We start from the raw sequence: 17,166 nt of genomic DNA, 5'->3' as shown, positions 1-17,166 counted from the left end.
TTTCTCCCAGGAGCTGAAAGGAGCTGCCTTTTAGCCAGTGGCCAACTTGCTATGTTAGGCTGAGCAATTCTGTGTTCATTAGTGGCCTTGGATCCCCAAGCAGACAAAGCAATTTGTTTGTTTTGAAAACTGAGGTTGTGTTTTGAAAAACACAAAGTAACAGTGACCCCCCCTACCCCAATTCTTTGCAGCACCCCTGCCTCAGGAGAGTCTAAGTGGGCTCCTGGTTTTGAAGCCTTAGTGTTTGCAGGAGTAGCACCATCAACTGCCCTTCAGGTGCCTTTTGGCCAGCTGTCAATAACTTTCCCTACCAGAACACTCATCATTCAGTATTGTCGTGGCGTGCTTCATAGTTTTGTTTGCCCAGCTAACGTCTGGCATGCCAGTTACAGGAGAGGTGGCAATAAAGGTTTGTGGATGCATGAAATGATGAATGAAAGAGCAAATGAAAAAAACATTAATTGGGAAAGTAATTTTGTCTCACTAGATCTATGAGGGTTGGTTTGATCTCTGTTCCAGTGCAATTTAGCAGCTCTTACTTGACATTTCAATAAAACTTTAAAGGACTTCCTTCCATGTTCTCTGCTCAGTGCCTTGAATATGGTATAGCAGTGCCTACATTAGAGTTGCTTTAGTATCATCACCGAATCATTTGTGTTTAGAGAATTTTTATTTATTATATGACTTGGTTTTTCTCTTCTGCCCTTTTGCCTGTAGATGTGACGCCAGTCCCATTAACTCTTGGTTTCCTCTATCTAGGACTTCTTCTTGGAGGAAGGGGCTCTCACTGACATTGAAGTACACCGTACACTTCTTCTTTTCCACACACACTCATGTGATCCTCCTCAATATGAATGTGTATGTTCTAAACATTCCTTATATAAAATGGAGTTGTCCTGGTTGACTCCACTAAGGGAACCCCATGTCAAAACTCAGAAGGAACATCCCTCTACCAACATGATGGTGAGATTTATGGCACTGTCTAGTTGAGTCTCAATGCAGCTGAAAAAATGTGATGGCTAGCCTGGGAACTCCAACACCATGTATAATTTTAGCTTGTTGGAAAGTTTGCGGAGGTCCAAACAAATTACTTAGAAATGATGTTTTAGAGCACAACCTGTTCATAAGCTGAGGTGGGTCTTTCTTCTTCCCATTTGTCATACCCTTAATTTTTTCCACTGGAGAGTGAAGTTCTCAAAATTATACAATCTCCTTCTCCCCAAGCTAGCAATTGAGATATTGACTCTTGAAGAACTAGCTCTATATTTAAACCCTGTGTTATCTCATTAAACACATCAGGATAATTTTCAGTAATCCTGGTTATTTCTACTTAGTGTTCTAATTATAGATCTTAAAGGACTTTGCTATAAATTAGCCAAAATAACTAACTGGCCGTCACCATGCTTCCTGTGTGTCAGCTCTATGCATGGCCCTTTGCTAGGGAGTAGTTGCTAGGATGAATAAAACATAGATCTTGCCCTCATGACACTTAAATTCTAGAGGACATATGTTTCCAAGATGGAGAATTGCTTCTATATTAAGGGACTAGACGTCTATAACTTTGAGAAGTAGCACTCCTTCCATTGGACTGTTTCTATGCTCATTTAAACCAACATTGTTGGTTCTGGCCCAACCTCTCTGTTCTCTCATAGGCAGCTCAGCACTTCCTCTGGCAAATTCCCAGCACCCTGTTTGTGGCTCTCTGGCAGACCTTTCCTCAGTGGATACTGATGACGGCAAATAGAGGTGTCTTTCTAGGTGTGACTGAGAGCCTGCTGGTGGCCATAAACACATCTTCATTCATCTTCCCAATCCTGGCACTCAGTCCAGTGCCTTCCACAGAGCAGGCCCTGAGGTGTGCCTCATGAATATCTGTTTCTTTCATAACTCATAGGAAGTAAGCGCCCTACGTCCCTTCTCTGCTTTAAATGTCTCCACAACACTGATCACCATGGAACATGCCATAGGCTTTAGCTATTATTTTGCTTTTAGTCTCTCTCCCCCACTAGAATGCCAGCACCATGAGGGCACAGATTTTTGTCTGTTTGTTCCTGAATGTTCAGTGCCCACCTTGGGAACTTAGGTATAGCAGATGCTCAAGACATATTTTTTGAGTAATGAATGAGTGAATGAATGAATGAATGAATGTAGACTCTGTGAGAGTATCCTGCTGAGTTAACTGATACCATAGCCTCATGCTTCTCAAGAGAAAAACAGGGTGCTCAGCTTTGTGATGTTCCCAGCTGGATCCGGTGAGAACATCTGTCTACAGGTATTACCATGATCCCATCTTAAATTTCCCCAAACAAGTGGAAAAGGTCAGTCGTCTTCCGCTTCCCACACCCAGTTATTAAAATAAATGGCTTCGTCTGCACCTAAACCAGCCCCCTCCGCACCCCCAGGAAATGTCACTTCTCTATCCCGGAAGCAATCCTGGTGAACGCGTTTCAGTGAGAAACACCCTATAAATAATGAACTCGGTGGCTTTCTTTAGACGGTGTTGACAAATTAACTTCTCTTGGCCTAGCAGCTCCCCACTTGTGGTGACACTATAATTCTGGGGAGGCTCTGGCTGTTAGGGAAGCTTTTAACGCTTGTTTTCATTACAAAGAATTAAAGTGAAACAACAATGGTGTTTAGTGGTAGAGCACCCCGGCTAGTGTGGAGGTTCAAGCCCGTGTGGCCTTTCGTCCCCTGAGAGTTAGCAGGAGTCAGGTGGCCCCCCTTGCTTTCTCCCTCAGCCTTCTGCCTCACCTTCAGCAGCGCTGCTTGTTGTCTGAGCCTCGCCCTAAGGCCCTGCCCCATCTCCCTGCCTGCTTCCCTTTACCTAGAGCCACAGAGGAGGAAGAAGGTAGAATATATTATTATTACTGCATAGACATTATTATTACTGTCAGAAATACATGGGGATTTGGACACAGACACAGAGAGGAACACTATTATTAGGGCAGGACTTTTTTCTTTAGTGTTTTATAATCATATTTCCATAATATAAAATCATGGTATGTAAAAATTGGGGACGAGTGTAAATATTATTTTGTGTGTGAACTACCTAGTTATATTACAAACCAGGCAAAGCTCACAGTTTCTCTCATACTTTCTTGAAATCAAGGAGACACTATGTTGCAAAATGATGACAATAATGAGAAAAAAGTCACTCACCCCAGAGGGCACTGGGGGTGGCTATTAATAAGGACAACAACTTTTTAGGGCTGAGCTGAGGCTGAGTTGATTAACTTGTTTTCCTGGAGGAGAGATAAAGCTTAAGCTATAATTCATTGAAAATTAATGAAAATGAATTTTGGTGGCACTGGCTACCAAACTAGAATGAAAACAGGAATGTGAGTACAATCTATTAGAACAGATTTTCCTCTGGCTTGCCATCTCTCTCCAGCACCAGTACTGTCACATATCGTCTCACTGACAGAGGTTTTAATTTGAAGGCATTAACGTTGTGCATTCGCCAGTGGTTCCAGTGGTAAATATCCACAGAGGCTTTTATTGTTGATTTATGATTTCTTTTGATGTATGTTTTTAGAGCAGTTAACAGTTTTAAATCAGAACTTATTCTTCATGAAGCTTTTGTGCTTTGTTTTGAAAGCCTGACACTGTACCTTTCTTTTGGTTTTTAAACAAAAGCTTCAGAGTTCTTGTAGCTGAAGATTAAAATCTTTAAATTTTGGTGTCATCATTTACGAAATTCTTGATGTCTGGCCATGAGACTTTTTTGGGAAGATAATCTAGTGCTGTAACCAATGAGATATTGATGGAAAAAATTTTACTCCGTTTTTGGCCCAACTATGCCCATTTTAGATCATCTTTACCTAGGAACTTTACCTAGGAACGATTTTAGATCATCTTTACCTAGTTCTCAGAAATGTCCTTTCATATCTGGCCTTTAAAATACATGCATGCTTATTTTTATGTTGAATTGAAAACTTCCCTTCAACTCATTGTTCACATGAACCTGGACCTAAATTTGAGGAAGGCAGAGCCAGAGGGACTCGTGGTGGTCACTCGATGAGCCACTCACATTACGGATGGTGCGCAAGGGCCCTGAGGTGCTTTCCCCAGGAAGGCTGCTCATGGATAGATTTTTTGCTTGGCACTCAGGTCCCTAGACTTAAAGATCAATGGCTTTGATTTTTCTAAAATTACCTCAAAGAAGGGATTCCTCTCACTGATTATGAATCCTTAAAAACATACTGTATTACTGGGAGCCCTTCAAAAGGTGGTTTCTGCTATCTCTAGCATCAGAAGTCTGCTTTCTCCAGAACATAAAGTCGCATAGACCTTACCAGGTCTGGGCGAGGAGCCTCTCAGCCCCTTCCAGTCAAAGGAAGAACCCAGATTTGCAGTAGCAACAAAAACACCAGCTTTTTAATTCTGTGCAGAGTTACAGGTTTCCCATTTTCAGAGAAGGGAGGGTATGGGTGCTCACGCCTGACGGGTCTAGATGTGAATTCTGTCTTTGCCATTTCTCAGCAGCCTTTGACCTTGGAGAATGCTGCTTAGCATATCCAAGTTTTAGTGTCCTCGTGGAGATAATTCTACCTCACAGTGTTATTTTCAGGATTAAATACGACAATGCAGAATGGCCAGCATATTGGAGGTGCTCAAAATAGATGAGCTTTGTAGATGCTGTGCCGAGAGACACCCCACTGGAACCCTCCCACGGATCCAATGGGAAATAGAGCTCAAACCATTTTTGCATAGCTTAGCAGAAATTGCACGGGATTTTAAAAAGTATTTGAAAACTAGAACTTGCATGGCATCTCTTTTTTAAAAAATCTGAATTCTGGGACACAAATCCATAAATTCCATAAACGTTCACGTCATGCCTTGAATTGCTCATTTCATCTGCAAATGGGTTGTCTCAATTGCCCAGTGGCTCGGTGGTGAGGCTGGCATTCATCTGCCAACTTAAAAGGCCGGGGAGGTATTTGAAAGCTATTTTAACATGCTGCACAGGAAGATTATTTAAATTACATTTTCAAGTATGTGTGATACCTACATGAAGCCCAAAGCGAGTATTTGGAATGTGTTTTATAGTGTTACAAATATGTTTGCTTCACTTTTCATATTAAGGATAGAAAAGCTTATTATTTTTCCAAAACTTAAAAATAGCGTTTACAAATTTATGTAAATATAAGCTATAGAAAAAGTTCACCATGACGCTGTGCATAAATGAAGAAAAAGCTAGAAAGTATATGATGTGTGCTTTCATTTCAAAATCATAAAGCATGAAAACTTAGACTTTAGAACTTGAATATTTCATCGCAAATATATAAAAGCCATGAGTGGCAACAGAAAAAGAAAAACAAAATGGTTTCCCTGAGAACTATTCAAAGGATTGCAACCTAGAAGGACAAGGCCAACTCCAGCAGGTGTAGCAGTAGAAGAGAGAAGCAATGGACCAAGTGTCGGGAGGAAAAAAGAAAACCTAACAGTGGGATCATGTACGCATTTATTGCGGCCTTCTGTAGAGAGGATTGTGTTGGGTTTTTTTCCTTTCTCTCTGTACACTTTTTACAAGTATTTTAAGGCAGTGGCTGAAATTATGATGTTGTTAGACATGTCTGGGAAAGTTGTTCTTAGAGCAGAAAGGAGCCTTGAGGTCCCTCCTCTCATTTGGACTGTCCTCCTTTCCTATGGAAGCGTGGAGCCCAGACAGTCTCGGAGAGCTCGGCGAGATGAGCTAAGACTAAACCCGTATTTCCTGACTCCATATCAGCAGCCCTGTCCGTGACGCCAAATAAACTTGCCCTGTACTTTTCTCTGAAAACGAGAACAAAGCTTGATGTCTCCATTCTGTAATCCTCAACTCCTCTGAACCCTTCAAAATAAACCAGCCTATATAATAAAGCAAGAAAATCTCTCTGGAGGTGTTCAAGCCTGCTCCCTTGCTTGTCCTCGTTGCAATTTAGCACTTGGAAGGCTGCTTCTCAGTAACAAAGTAGCCTGCAAGGATGTAACTTTTACTGAGTGCGAACACAGTCCGAGATTGAGAGCCTTGTCTTCTGTGTTTCACTTAATCTCCAAAAGAAGCCCATGAGGCAGGTTTTTGTAGCTCTCTTTTACACAGTAAGAAGCTGAGGTTGAGAGAGGTTAATGACCCCACCCACGCACAGTTAGCGGGGACAAGGGCCCAGTACAGTTGCCAACTCAGGACTGGCTGAGCTGAGCCAGGCTGTTCCACTCTGCTCCTCTCCTGCATCTCATTCTCGGAAAATGGAAAAGCGAAGTGCACGGGAGGCAGACCTCCGTCAGCTGGCTGGAATGTGTTTGAATGTTTTGGGTTACAACCCATGTGCAGAGACACTGAAACTGATTATCAAGAACATTAGAAAGTGAAGTGCTGACGTTTTCATCCAATTCAAATAGGGACCGATAAGGGATAGGAGTGCGTTTGGCAGGGAAGAGGACCTTTCTGCTGCTGATTTCGCTGCTGAGTGCTGCATCCCTTGCTGCTCACATGCTCTGCTTTTCTGTGATGCCTCCTGCCAGATGCTGGGGAAGGCAGCATACAACCTTCCAGAGAAGATCCACAAGGATCATTTGCAGAACCACAGAGGCTAGTGAGACGAATGCCATCCTCCTCTCCTCTTCGAAATCTGGCCATTCCTGGCTAACCAGGTGGAAGACTTTGATCTCAATTAAGTGCGTAGGTTTTGGCAAGAGTAACCCAATCATCCTTCTAGAGGGTGCCCAGCCAAACTGAGATGAGATCCCCTAACTGTGCCCAGCTGTCCCCTCAGCCCTCCAAGTGGGGCTCTGGAAAGTTCATCGTCAGAATCTCATGCTGGGACCTTGGTGATTCCCATGCTCATGTCCTGGCTGCTGCAGTGGTGCACATTTTCCATGTTGGTTCTTACTGCTCTGTGACTTAAAGAAATTAAATTGTCCCCTTATGCTCTCTCTGTAATTGTGATGCAGTATTTATTCCGTTTGGGCATGGGTAATTAGAGAAAATTCAGAGAGATTTCTCACCCCCTGACAGGTCCTTCTGAAGAGGGCCTGATTCGGAGGGATTTGTCAATATAAGGACAGAAGATAAAGCAAGTACCTAATTTCTGTCTATGTTGCATCAGTATCTAGGTGAATGCGGTCACATCACACAAATATGTGCTATGATGATGACCTTATAACTGCTGGTGGGAGAGTGAGACCTTTTTCATGTTTTCATGAAATGCTTTCATGTATGCATGATACATATAAATTACATATATGTTTATAATACACACACACAGCATTCCAAAGCAGAATCCTGAAGGTTATATGGACTGATGAACAATTAAGGGTAGGCTTGAGCAAACCGAATGTCAGTGACCTGGGAACTCTTCAGAAGTGGCCCTGAGTTCATTTGACTTGTATCCCTCATTGCTTGGCACAGTGCCCACACTTAGGAAACCCTGACAGAAGCCTTCTGAACGTGGGAATGAATGATGCACCTGTTTGTGTGGCAGTCACACACCTGGGATTGTCCTGCACCCATATTCTGACCTGGTTTTCCATTGAGTATAAATGTGGTCACTACATTTACAAGACCACGTCGCAGAAGTTGGCAGACTCCGGCCCGTGGCCAGATTCTGGCTACTGTCTGTTTTTGTAAATGAAGTGTCATGGGAACATGGCAATACTCATTTGTATATGTGTTGTCTGTGACTCCTTTCATGATATAGTGCCAGAGCTGAGTTCCTTCAACAGACTTTACGGCTCTCAAAGCCTTAAAGATTTGCTGTTTGGCCCTTTGCAGACAAAGTGTGCTGACATGTGCCATATAAGAAACGGACCCTGCGGTCTTCCAACAAACACACATGCTGTGAACCTGAGCCCTGACCTCCACATGTGTGTCCCACACAGGGCTCTTCACCCACTCCGTGGCTCTCCTCCTGGTTTTAGTCATTAAAAGGAGAACGAAGCTGAACAAGCATGAGTACAAGATTCCACATTGGGTTTGAGTTAACTCGTCCCTCAGACCTTTTTTCCTGTCTCCTTTTTTATCAAAGCCACTGTGAGTGCTGCCCTCAAAGGCCTCTGATCTCACGGTGATGCCTTTGGCTTAGTTTTCTATCACTGTGTGCCCTGGGCCTCACACCATGGAGAAATGCCCCTTTCTGAGTGTGGTGGAACAGGACCCGTGAGGGGGTCGCAGGGACTAATGGGAGACTGCATCGCTGGATTCACAGCCCTTTCCTGCAAGCTACCGGGCTCCTGGGTGGGTTTGTTATTTAGGATTTTCTTCTTTTAAATGGTAGTCTCCCATTTGGTCTGTCTCTGTGCAGCCACAGAGCCCCCGGAGCTTCATGATTTCATCTCTACTTATTGGTCACATTTAAGGTCCAGTTGTCTGCTCCTGCCTTCCTCCCCGACACCCAACCCTGCAGGTAATACCGGCCGATGCTGAGAGACCTGACCAATGAAAGAACCTCCTTCACTCTGGGCAATGGCAGATCCTGCGCTTGTGCTTGACAGCTCGGAAAAAGCTTCTCATGTTGTTCTCAGGTCTTCTCTGAATAGCAGAGTCTCATTAGGCCATCGCTAGCCAATGAACCCATCAAGACACTAAATGTGTGGGGTGCAGCATCTTAGTGGGAAACAGCCATCTGCCCCTGGAGGTGCCACATCACAGTTGCTGGTGAGCACGCACCATGAGCACTGCAGCCCTGCAGCCCGTGGGTCGGAGGCTCTGCTGCCCAGCAACCCATGGATGCTCTGGGGAATTATGACTGTTGACAAAAATTGGTTGGGTTTTGAAACTCAGTGCCTCATTTGCCTGGTTCTCAGCCTTCAACGACTATATGAGTGGCTTATTTAGGTAGTCTGTGTGACCCTGAACTTCCTGCGAAGAGAGAAGAACAATCCGGAGAGCTCTGAAATAAGCAGGGTAATTCCTGGCATTCATGCAAGCAGAGTGATCAAATGCTGCTGCCCTGCATAAAGCAAGCCATTTGAGTGAATTGCCCAGACGTTTTATAAGGGACTAAAGGCATGATTTTCAATACTTTTTACAGGTCTAACTACTCACAGAATGCATCTTACTGAAATGCTCCTAGTAGGAAATGTCCTTTATTCAGTGCCCAGTGTGTCTTGGTTATTGCTAGGAGCTTTGTAGATACCATCTTTTGAGCTTCTACCATCCCTATTTGATAGAAGATGAAATGGAAGCTCCCTGAGCTTAAGTAACTTGCCTAAGCTGGAACCTTTCTCTGCTGAGGCCTTCCAGAAATCTCCATAAGCAAATGAGATTAATGAAAGAGGCTCTTAGGAAAAATAATTTGGAAGCTAGTGAAAGTGGTTGTGGTTGGCAACACAGAAATTCCTATGCACAGAGTAAGAACTACTGTAAAGAGCTCGCCTGGCAAACTTAATCATGCAGTTTGCACAAACTCAATAGTGAGTTTGCATAAACAAATAAGCAAATAGTGAGAAGAAAAAAAGTCTTATTATAGAGTTAATACATTCAGTATGCTTCGGGAAACATAATTTGGCCCACGGCCACTAGCCAAGCTCCAAGATTATTGCCTTTCCTAGTTCTGTCCTAACATCATACACAAGAGCAGGCCTGTGGCCTCACCCAGCCTGGCTTAAGCCTACAATGTGATGTGCATTCGAGGGCAAGACTTGTCACTGGGATTCAAAGTCATGCGCTCCGCAATGCACACCAGACGGACGCCTTCCCTCACCAGGAGTCCCCTTAATGCAGGTAAAATTCTCTACAAAGCAGGCCCCTCCATGCTTTATTGGGGGTGAAGGGTGGGGAGAGAAATTGATTTTACCCAGCTTCTGAGCATTCTCTACTCTGACTAACTTTTCAACTTTAGAATATTTTCCAAGGAAAACTCTATTGATATTTTAACTTGGTCATGAAATTCTTTGTCATGTTACATAATGACTACACAACAATCTCCATAAAGTAGAGTGAGTTTTCCTGTTTTCTACCATAAGAGGCAATAAAAACATCTATTTCCTAGCTTAGTTTGAGTACATAAAATAAGTCCTGTGAGTTCCTCATTTTACTAAAACCCCTATTTCCCAGTTCAGATCAAGTACATAAATTAAGTCCTGTAAACTCTTCCTTCTAAAGTCACGGTCGTGGAGCATACCATTCAAGGAATCGGTCTGATGCTCAGAGGAGCAGAATGGTAAATTTTCAGAATTTTGTGAGCTGGTTGAAATTGGCCACGGGAGCAGTATTTACACCACTGAAATCAGCACATGTTACTCCCCCTCCTTCCAGGGCCAGTTGTTAAGGATGTGCCAGCACACCTCTCCCCACTCCCTGTGACTGCACTGGACGCAGATACTTGGGGATGGGATGAAGAATGAGCTTGTTTCTTATCTGCCCACCTCTGAGGCTGTTGTCTTCCCTGTGTTCTCACATGGAAAATAATAGTGGAAATTGGAATTTTAGCCAAATTATGCATTGATCAGGAGAGGTCACCTTCAAGGTGGCCTTGGCGTTTGAAACCACTTGATTCATTGAGTCCAGAGGGCTCAGAGAGAGGTGAAAACGAAGGTTTTTAGGAACAAATGGGGGAGTTCATCAGGATAAGGACCTGCCTTTCTATTGTGAGCTTGTCGTGTGCAGGCAACAACAGGGATTGATTTTAAAGCAATGTCATGCTTTGCCTTGATCTAAGGTGCTCAGGCCTCAATGGCTAGGAGGCAGGCACTGTGCCATGCTTTGGGGATGCTGGGTTGATGATGGAAATGTTCTCTGCCCTGTGCAGCAGCCAGTCGCCACATGTGGCTCTTGAGCACCTGAAATGTTGCCAGTGCGACAGAAGAACTGAATTTTCAATTGTAATTAATTTGAGTTTGAATTTCAATACCCACATATGGCTAGTGCTCACTGTATTGGACAGAGCAGCTCAGGGCTTTCAGGGACAGCACTGGGTGGAGGCTGTGTGCTGCGGGGGTTGGGACATTCATTACGCTGGACTCAGACATGGGGCTGCCAAGTGTTCTCCAGACCCTGACATGCTGACCAGCAAGACCGACATTCACACCTCTGGCAGGCAGCAGCCCAGTCACATGCACCTGGCACTGGCTAAATGGATGAAGAGGTCACCCATATCATCCTTGCCTCCACTTGCAGGACGGGCAATCATCTCCACCTTACAGGTGAAGAAATGAGGCACAGAGAGGTGCAGCCCTTGCCCAGTCCTCAAAGCCAGAATTCCCAGCTAGACATGTCTTACTAAACACAAAACCACTTTGCTAGACTGTACACTCTCAGAGAACTCAGGGGATCCCATTTAAAACACATTTCCACACTTGTCCTAAGAGTGTAAGAAGGAGCCTCCATATGTCACCTGGCTCTCCTTTCACGGGTCTTGGTGAGTGTTCAGGCTTTGCAGGTTCTTATTGGGCACAATGCACAGTAGCAAATGCATTGGTTTTACACCATTTGGTGGACTTTATTTCCCAACTGGTGATGTGGGTATCTTGCTGTTTTGCTGTCTGGTTTAAGTCATTACCAGCTATATCAAAGTCAGTGATCGGGTTCCTGTTTGGGCTTTGAATTTTTCCCTGGGAATGTGGTCTACTGATCAAGAAACTCCTTGTAGACCCACCTTAGTGTGTTGCTTTTGGATATGTACATGTTCAAGTCTAAATGACTGAAATGGGATGAAAATGGGAGATGTAAACCCAAGACTGAACAAGGCCTTTTGGAAACATTCTATAATGTTAGGTTACTACTGATCTCCTATTAGTTTATTTTATGATTGGTTAGCAACTCTTTTTGCTTAATACTGTGGATTGCAAACAATACTATATAAATAGGAGGCAGGGGGTATTGAGAATTAACTCCCTTTGTGGGAGCTTTGTGCACAAAGCTGGAGAAGCCAGAAGCCAAGGGCAGACCCTGCACCAGGTACCTTGCCTCTGGAGCCAGGCTTAAGCCTCACTCCTATCCTGGAATGCAGAGGTTGTTTCCTCCTGTTGTTGGCAATATATAAACACTGTGTAACTCAGCCACAACAATCCTCTTGAGGAAACTGTGCATGGGGTGGTTTGCTGCCCTGACAATGCATTTCTTGGTGTAGGTACATGCTGGATGCCAGCTTACTTAACCAGGGGTAGGGGCCCACAGCGAAGGGTGCTAATCACTTGAGGCAAAGCAACACGCCTCAGATCCAACTTCCAGAACGTGGGCTGGAGGACTCCAGAGAAGTTCAAGGTGGAATGGGAAAGAGAAGGCCTGGCAGCCTAGACAAAGGCCAGCAAGCCATGGGCACTGTTTCGAGAGGCAGGGAACCAGCCCAGTGCTGGCTGTTTTGTATCAGCCTAGCACACTGCCTGGCCCACACAAGGAAGCTTCCTAGCTAAGCGACTCAAGACTAATGTCCTAGCTTTAGGTCATTTGTTTTTAAATTTGCTGCTGCACAATTTCAAGTTCAAAAGATGGAAACCAAGTTTAGTAATCTGTTATCAGTGCTGAACAGTACTGGCTGTTAACTTGGGATCATTCCCTTTACAACCCAAGTGGACCCACAGGGCAACAGCGGGAAAGGCCTCTCTCTCCTAATTGTATACAGACAGGGCTCGTCTCAGGATGGGCCTGGCTGATGGCAGTTCCGCGTAAGGAAAGAAAAACATCTTGTCGATTGTGTAAACCCCTGTACGGTCCTGCATATCAGCCTTATTCCAATGATGTAATATAAACAAGTCAGTATCTACTTTGCAAAATGCTATCTGAATTCTTTCTTTTCTCTTACATAATATGATTCCTAAAAGGCAAGTGGCTTCTTATTTAGATTAGATAGTTTGGATTGGCCTATCTATTATACTTCATCAAAATCATAAACTTTTAGTCCTAGGAGATAAAAAGGAAAGATGAGTCAGTTCATTCAAAATATTAAGTATGGTTTGAATTCCAGGCCAGGCAGATGGGTGCTAACCAGCAAGTAAATCTTGAAAGTGAGGATGCAACGGCTAGTGTCATAAGATACTGTGACCCCTTTGAGCTCTCTCTGTCCTCAGACTCTAGCCTGTTCACAGAAATCCTAGCTTTGGGGGACTAGAGATGGACCCCGGGGGTGATGAGCCTGCAGAGCTTCATAAGAAACAGATGAGCATACATACCCTTCCCGATGGGCTTCTCCTTTTTCCAACTCCTGAATGACTCCCAAGAGCACTTTGATGGTTTCTTGGCTCGAACTGATCAAGTTCTCCATCATCTGAAGCTGTGCTTTCAGGTCGACCACTTCTGTATGAGGCACGATTTGTTGGCATTCTTCACCCACAGCGACTGCTGTCGGACAAGGCTGGTTCTCCTCCCCCAGCAGCGGGGCTGGAGTCTGCGGGGGCTGTTCGCTACATTCAGGGGACAAACGCTGCCCTGGGGGCGAGCAGGCCACAGCCATGCCCGGGGGCGCCTGGAGCCCATTGAGATGTGTGGCTCTCCTCCGCTCCTGGTCGGTCACCGGGCAGAGGGACCACTCGCTCGCGGCGGCAGAGTTTGACAAGGCAGGCTCGGGGGCTTTTGCACTGGGGCCGGGTGCATAAACAGTGGCCACCTCCGTTTTAAACACCCTCCCATGAGCCGACGCAGCGGGTTCCTCAGCGTCTGGTGTCGCCCTCTCATGTTTTGCTTTCCCATGCAGCTGGTAATCAGGCTCTTGGGAGGGAGGCCGAGTGGCATTTGGGAGAGGGGTGTCTCGGCAGCTGTGCAAATCAGGGTTTTTGCACGGCTCTGCACAGTTGACCCCAGCGGGCGGGTCCAGCGCATTCATGTGTTCATCGGAATGGAACACCAAGGCCGCTGTCTTCTGAACCCGGCCCGCACCCCACGGTCGGGCCTCCTCCCGAGGCCCTTCCTCACTCTTCTCTTTCGCGTCTATTACAAACCCATTGTCTTGACTTTTAAAGGCATCCGCAGCCGGGATGCTTTTGAGAGTCCCTTTTTTGCGGTCCAGAGGGAAGGTCTGGTAACACTTTTTAAGGTCTGGCGAGGTCTGCACACCTGTGCTCTTGGTGACGTTGGGGATGGACCTCCGGGCGGGCACTGTCATGTATTTGCGATAGGCTGCTCTGCAGGACACAGGCTTGGCCTCCCGCTTCTCGCCCAGCTGTCCTGCGGGGAGCTGCGCGTCCCTCTGCTCATTCTGCGCCTCACAGATATCCTTAAAGCGCACCTGCAGGGCTTTATTCCGCTTTTTAATCTGCCGGTTGGGGTCCAGGGCATATTTCATCTCCAGGGCCAGGCAGGCGGCGGGTTCTACTTCACTCTCCGACGTCGTGAGTCCGCATTTGCCGGCTTCCTTACTGACCATGATTCCTGCATTCGGAAACATCAACAGAGGCGTCAGTGGAACAGAAACACGCACACAAACACGGGCGGCACAAACTTTTAGCCAGAATTACTACTGCCTGCTTCCTAATTATTTTTAAACAGGTGAGGTCGGCTTTTAATGTTAAGGAAAATCAGACAGGCGGAGAATTGCTGGCAGGCACAGCTTGAAATGCTTCTCAGATATTAAAGCCTGCTTGCTTTTCCATGTGGGGATACATTAGTTTCTTTTGATAGTGATGCATGTTTCCCCATTAGACAAACCTGCTTTACTATATTCATCACGAAACCCATGGATGCTGCCTCTTCTGCTTCGCAAATTATCGTTCACACACACACCTCATCGTCTCCACTTCACGGGCGGATGGGTTTCCAAATGCAACTTATTTGGTTTGGCTTTTGACTATTTTTTGAGGATGACGCGATTAATCTATTATTGGAATCCAAGAGAATTGCTGTTTTCTCTTAAAGACTTATTGGAGATTCTGGCTCCTGATCAGATAAATGTGGAGAGCCCTAAGATGAGCTCTGAAATAAATTTATTTATGTTAGCCGTTATGGATGCCATGGGAGAGTGGGCCCTACCACTTTATGGGAAAACCATAAAGGAGAAATGTTTGAGGTGTGGCTTGCTTGTAATGGGTTAACACCAGCCATAAAAAGAGCCTGGGTTTCCCTGCCTTTACAAAGGCAGTGTTAGCAGTTCTTTTCTTTGATTCTATGGAGAGTGGTGTTTGAACATACATTTTTTTTAAAAAAAGGAATTATTCATTCTAGAATCAAGTTTTGTGTTTTGATCACAACCTCTGAAAATGAAAACAATGGTGGTTGTTTCAGTATTTAAATCCTGAAAGAAAATAAAATCATGAGGCTTTATGTTAATCATGCAAATTCATCTTGGGCTGAATTATTAAATGCAACTAAAAAGATGCAGGTGGCCAATGATTGCTCTCGGGGAACACCAGTGGGGGAAAATGCCTTCACTTTATTAGGCAGATTCACAGCTGTTTATTGCACATGGAAGAACTTTCTTGAGGGTTGAGCTTAAAGCAAGAAAATATAGTTAAGTATGTTGTTTGTGAGTCAGTGTTCGCCTTTTCCCCTTGTGTTCGAGAAGAAAACAGTAGGTGGGAGGAATCGGGTGTGTGGGGCCCTGGCACTGGAGCGAGGTCCCAGAGAGGCACGGTCACGGACACCAGCATGCAAGAACTGAACAACAACAGGCTCTAGCTGCACTGCCCAGCCCAGCTGTCACAGACCGTTTGGGCCACCCTGGGGAGCCTGAGAACCCAACACAGAAACCCTCCAGAGCACATCTTAGGAAAGGCGAGACGCAGGGCTGCTGCTCCAGGAGCCAGCGGGTGTGTGGGCCGCCAGGTACTCCGCTGGTACATGAGGACTATACCTGATGCCTTCATGTCTATGCATCCACTTTAAGGAGGAAACTGAGGTTCAGAGAAGTCATGTTACTTGTTCAACATCACACAGCAAGTAAGACATACAGGCAGGAGCCGGCTCCTGATCTACTGACTCCTGAGTCCATGTTGTTTCTATAACCCAGGGGCCCAACAAACAGAGGGGCAGACCACTTCCCCCACACTCTCAGTTCTTACTGAGTTGAGACCACAGGCCTATGAAAGGCCCCTCCTTGCAGTCTGGGGACCCCATCACATTGACCTCTGCCTCTCAGACCAGCAAGGCCCTGGCACTTTGCAGGCCTCCACTAGTGTTCCTGAATGAAAGGCTTAGACGAAGTTCAAGTATTTGACCGATTATGCCCTGAACAAAGAACTGGTCATCACACAGAGGACAACGAAGATCAGCTCTGCCGGATTCGCTGTAGATTAGATGCGGGTTCCTCAGCGGTGGCCCTCCAGGCACTGTCGGCCAGGTGATGCTTTGTTGTGGGGCTCTCCTGCACAGTGCAGAATGTTCAGCAGTGTCCCCGCTTCCACCCACCAGATATAAGTGGCAGCCTCCAGTGTGACAGCTAGAAGTGTGGCCAAATGGCACTGGGGGGCCATGACGGCCCAGGTGAGAACAGCTGCATTTGATCTTTCACTCTTGGGTGGCCACAGTGTGTCCTGAGAGAAAGCAAAGTGACAGATGAAGGACAGATGGCAGGGTCCACCTCCCGGAGACAGGTGGGTCTGGGGAGCACCTGCTCTGAAGCTTCACTCTGGAAAAGACCCCACTCTGCTCTGGGCCAGCAGTGAAGCAAGTGCTCACCCCCAATGCCTCTGTGTGTCCTCTGACCAAAGAATTCACCCGAAACAGTCTCATCCGGGGGTAGTTTGCAGAAGACAGAGAACAAGCCTTTGGTTTTTGGTGCCTGACTAGGTGCTCCGGACATTTGGAGACCTTTGTAATCTGAAACTCAAAAATCTGGGCAGTTTTGGAGAGTAGGGAAAAGGAAGGCAACAGGTCGCAGTGGAGTGGCTGTCCTGGCTCCGTTTTGGGAGGACTGGAGTGGACAGTGGGTGGGGCAGAGCCTGCCTGCTAAAGACAGATAATATATACCTTTCAGAGACACTTATCGCAACAGGTTAAAGGGACGCACACAGAAGGACCTGGTGTCAGGGAGAGTATGGGAGACGGTGGGGTATAATAAGGAAATTAAATCTTAACCCTCACTCTTATCTCATATTCGTTCTTTAACTGCCTTTGTTGTCCAGGTATGTCAGAATGTATTGTGCCATCATTCTGCAGAAGACCTTCATACTAGGGAAAATTTGAAAGAGAGAGCATTTTTACAAAAAGCAATTTACTAGTAATTTTTCAGCCTTTTCCCTGCCACTACTGAAAAATGTGTGTCTGAATAAGTTTGTACTACCACGCTATTCATCATCACGATTTGCCAGGAACTG

General features: G+C 45.6%; 2 protein-coding genes across 5 annotated transcripts in view; one reads left to right on the top strand and one right to left on the bottom strand.

The window, feature by feature from the left end:
* DOCK1 (dedicator of cytokinesis 1) overlaps nucleotides 1-17,166 on the top strand; it is a 505,440-nt gene that overhangs the window by 228,573 nt on the left and 259,701 nt on the right. The gene's annotated exons all lie outside the window — the stretch shown is intronic.
* The window catches only part of INSYN2A (inhibitory synaptic factor 2A), a 59,512-nt gene that overhangs the window by 25,557 nt on the left and 16,789 nt on the right, over nucleotides 1-17,166 (bottom strand). For both annotated transcript variants that reach the window (XM_014829416.3, XM_070481019.1), the window contains exon 2: nucleotides 13,093-14,287. In XM_014829416.3, the coding sequence (XP_014684902.3) occupies nucleotides 13,093-14,282 (1,190 nt within the window). In that variant the 5' untranslated portion in view covers nucleotides 14,283-14,287. The remainder of the gene's footprint in view (nucleotides 1-13,092; nucleotides 14,288-17,166) is intronic.

The sequence above is a fragment of the Equus asinus genome, chromosome 2 (genome assembly GCF_041296235.1).
Source record: "Equus asinus isolate D_3611 breed Donkey chromosome 2, EquAss-T2T_v2, whole genome shotgun sequence".
NCBI lineage: Eukaryota > Metazoa > Chordata > Mammalia > Perissodactyla > Equidae > Equus > Equus asinus.
Note: the sequence above shows the minus strand (reverse complement) of the source record. Positions and strands in the feature narration are given on the sequence as shown.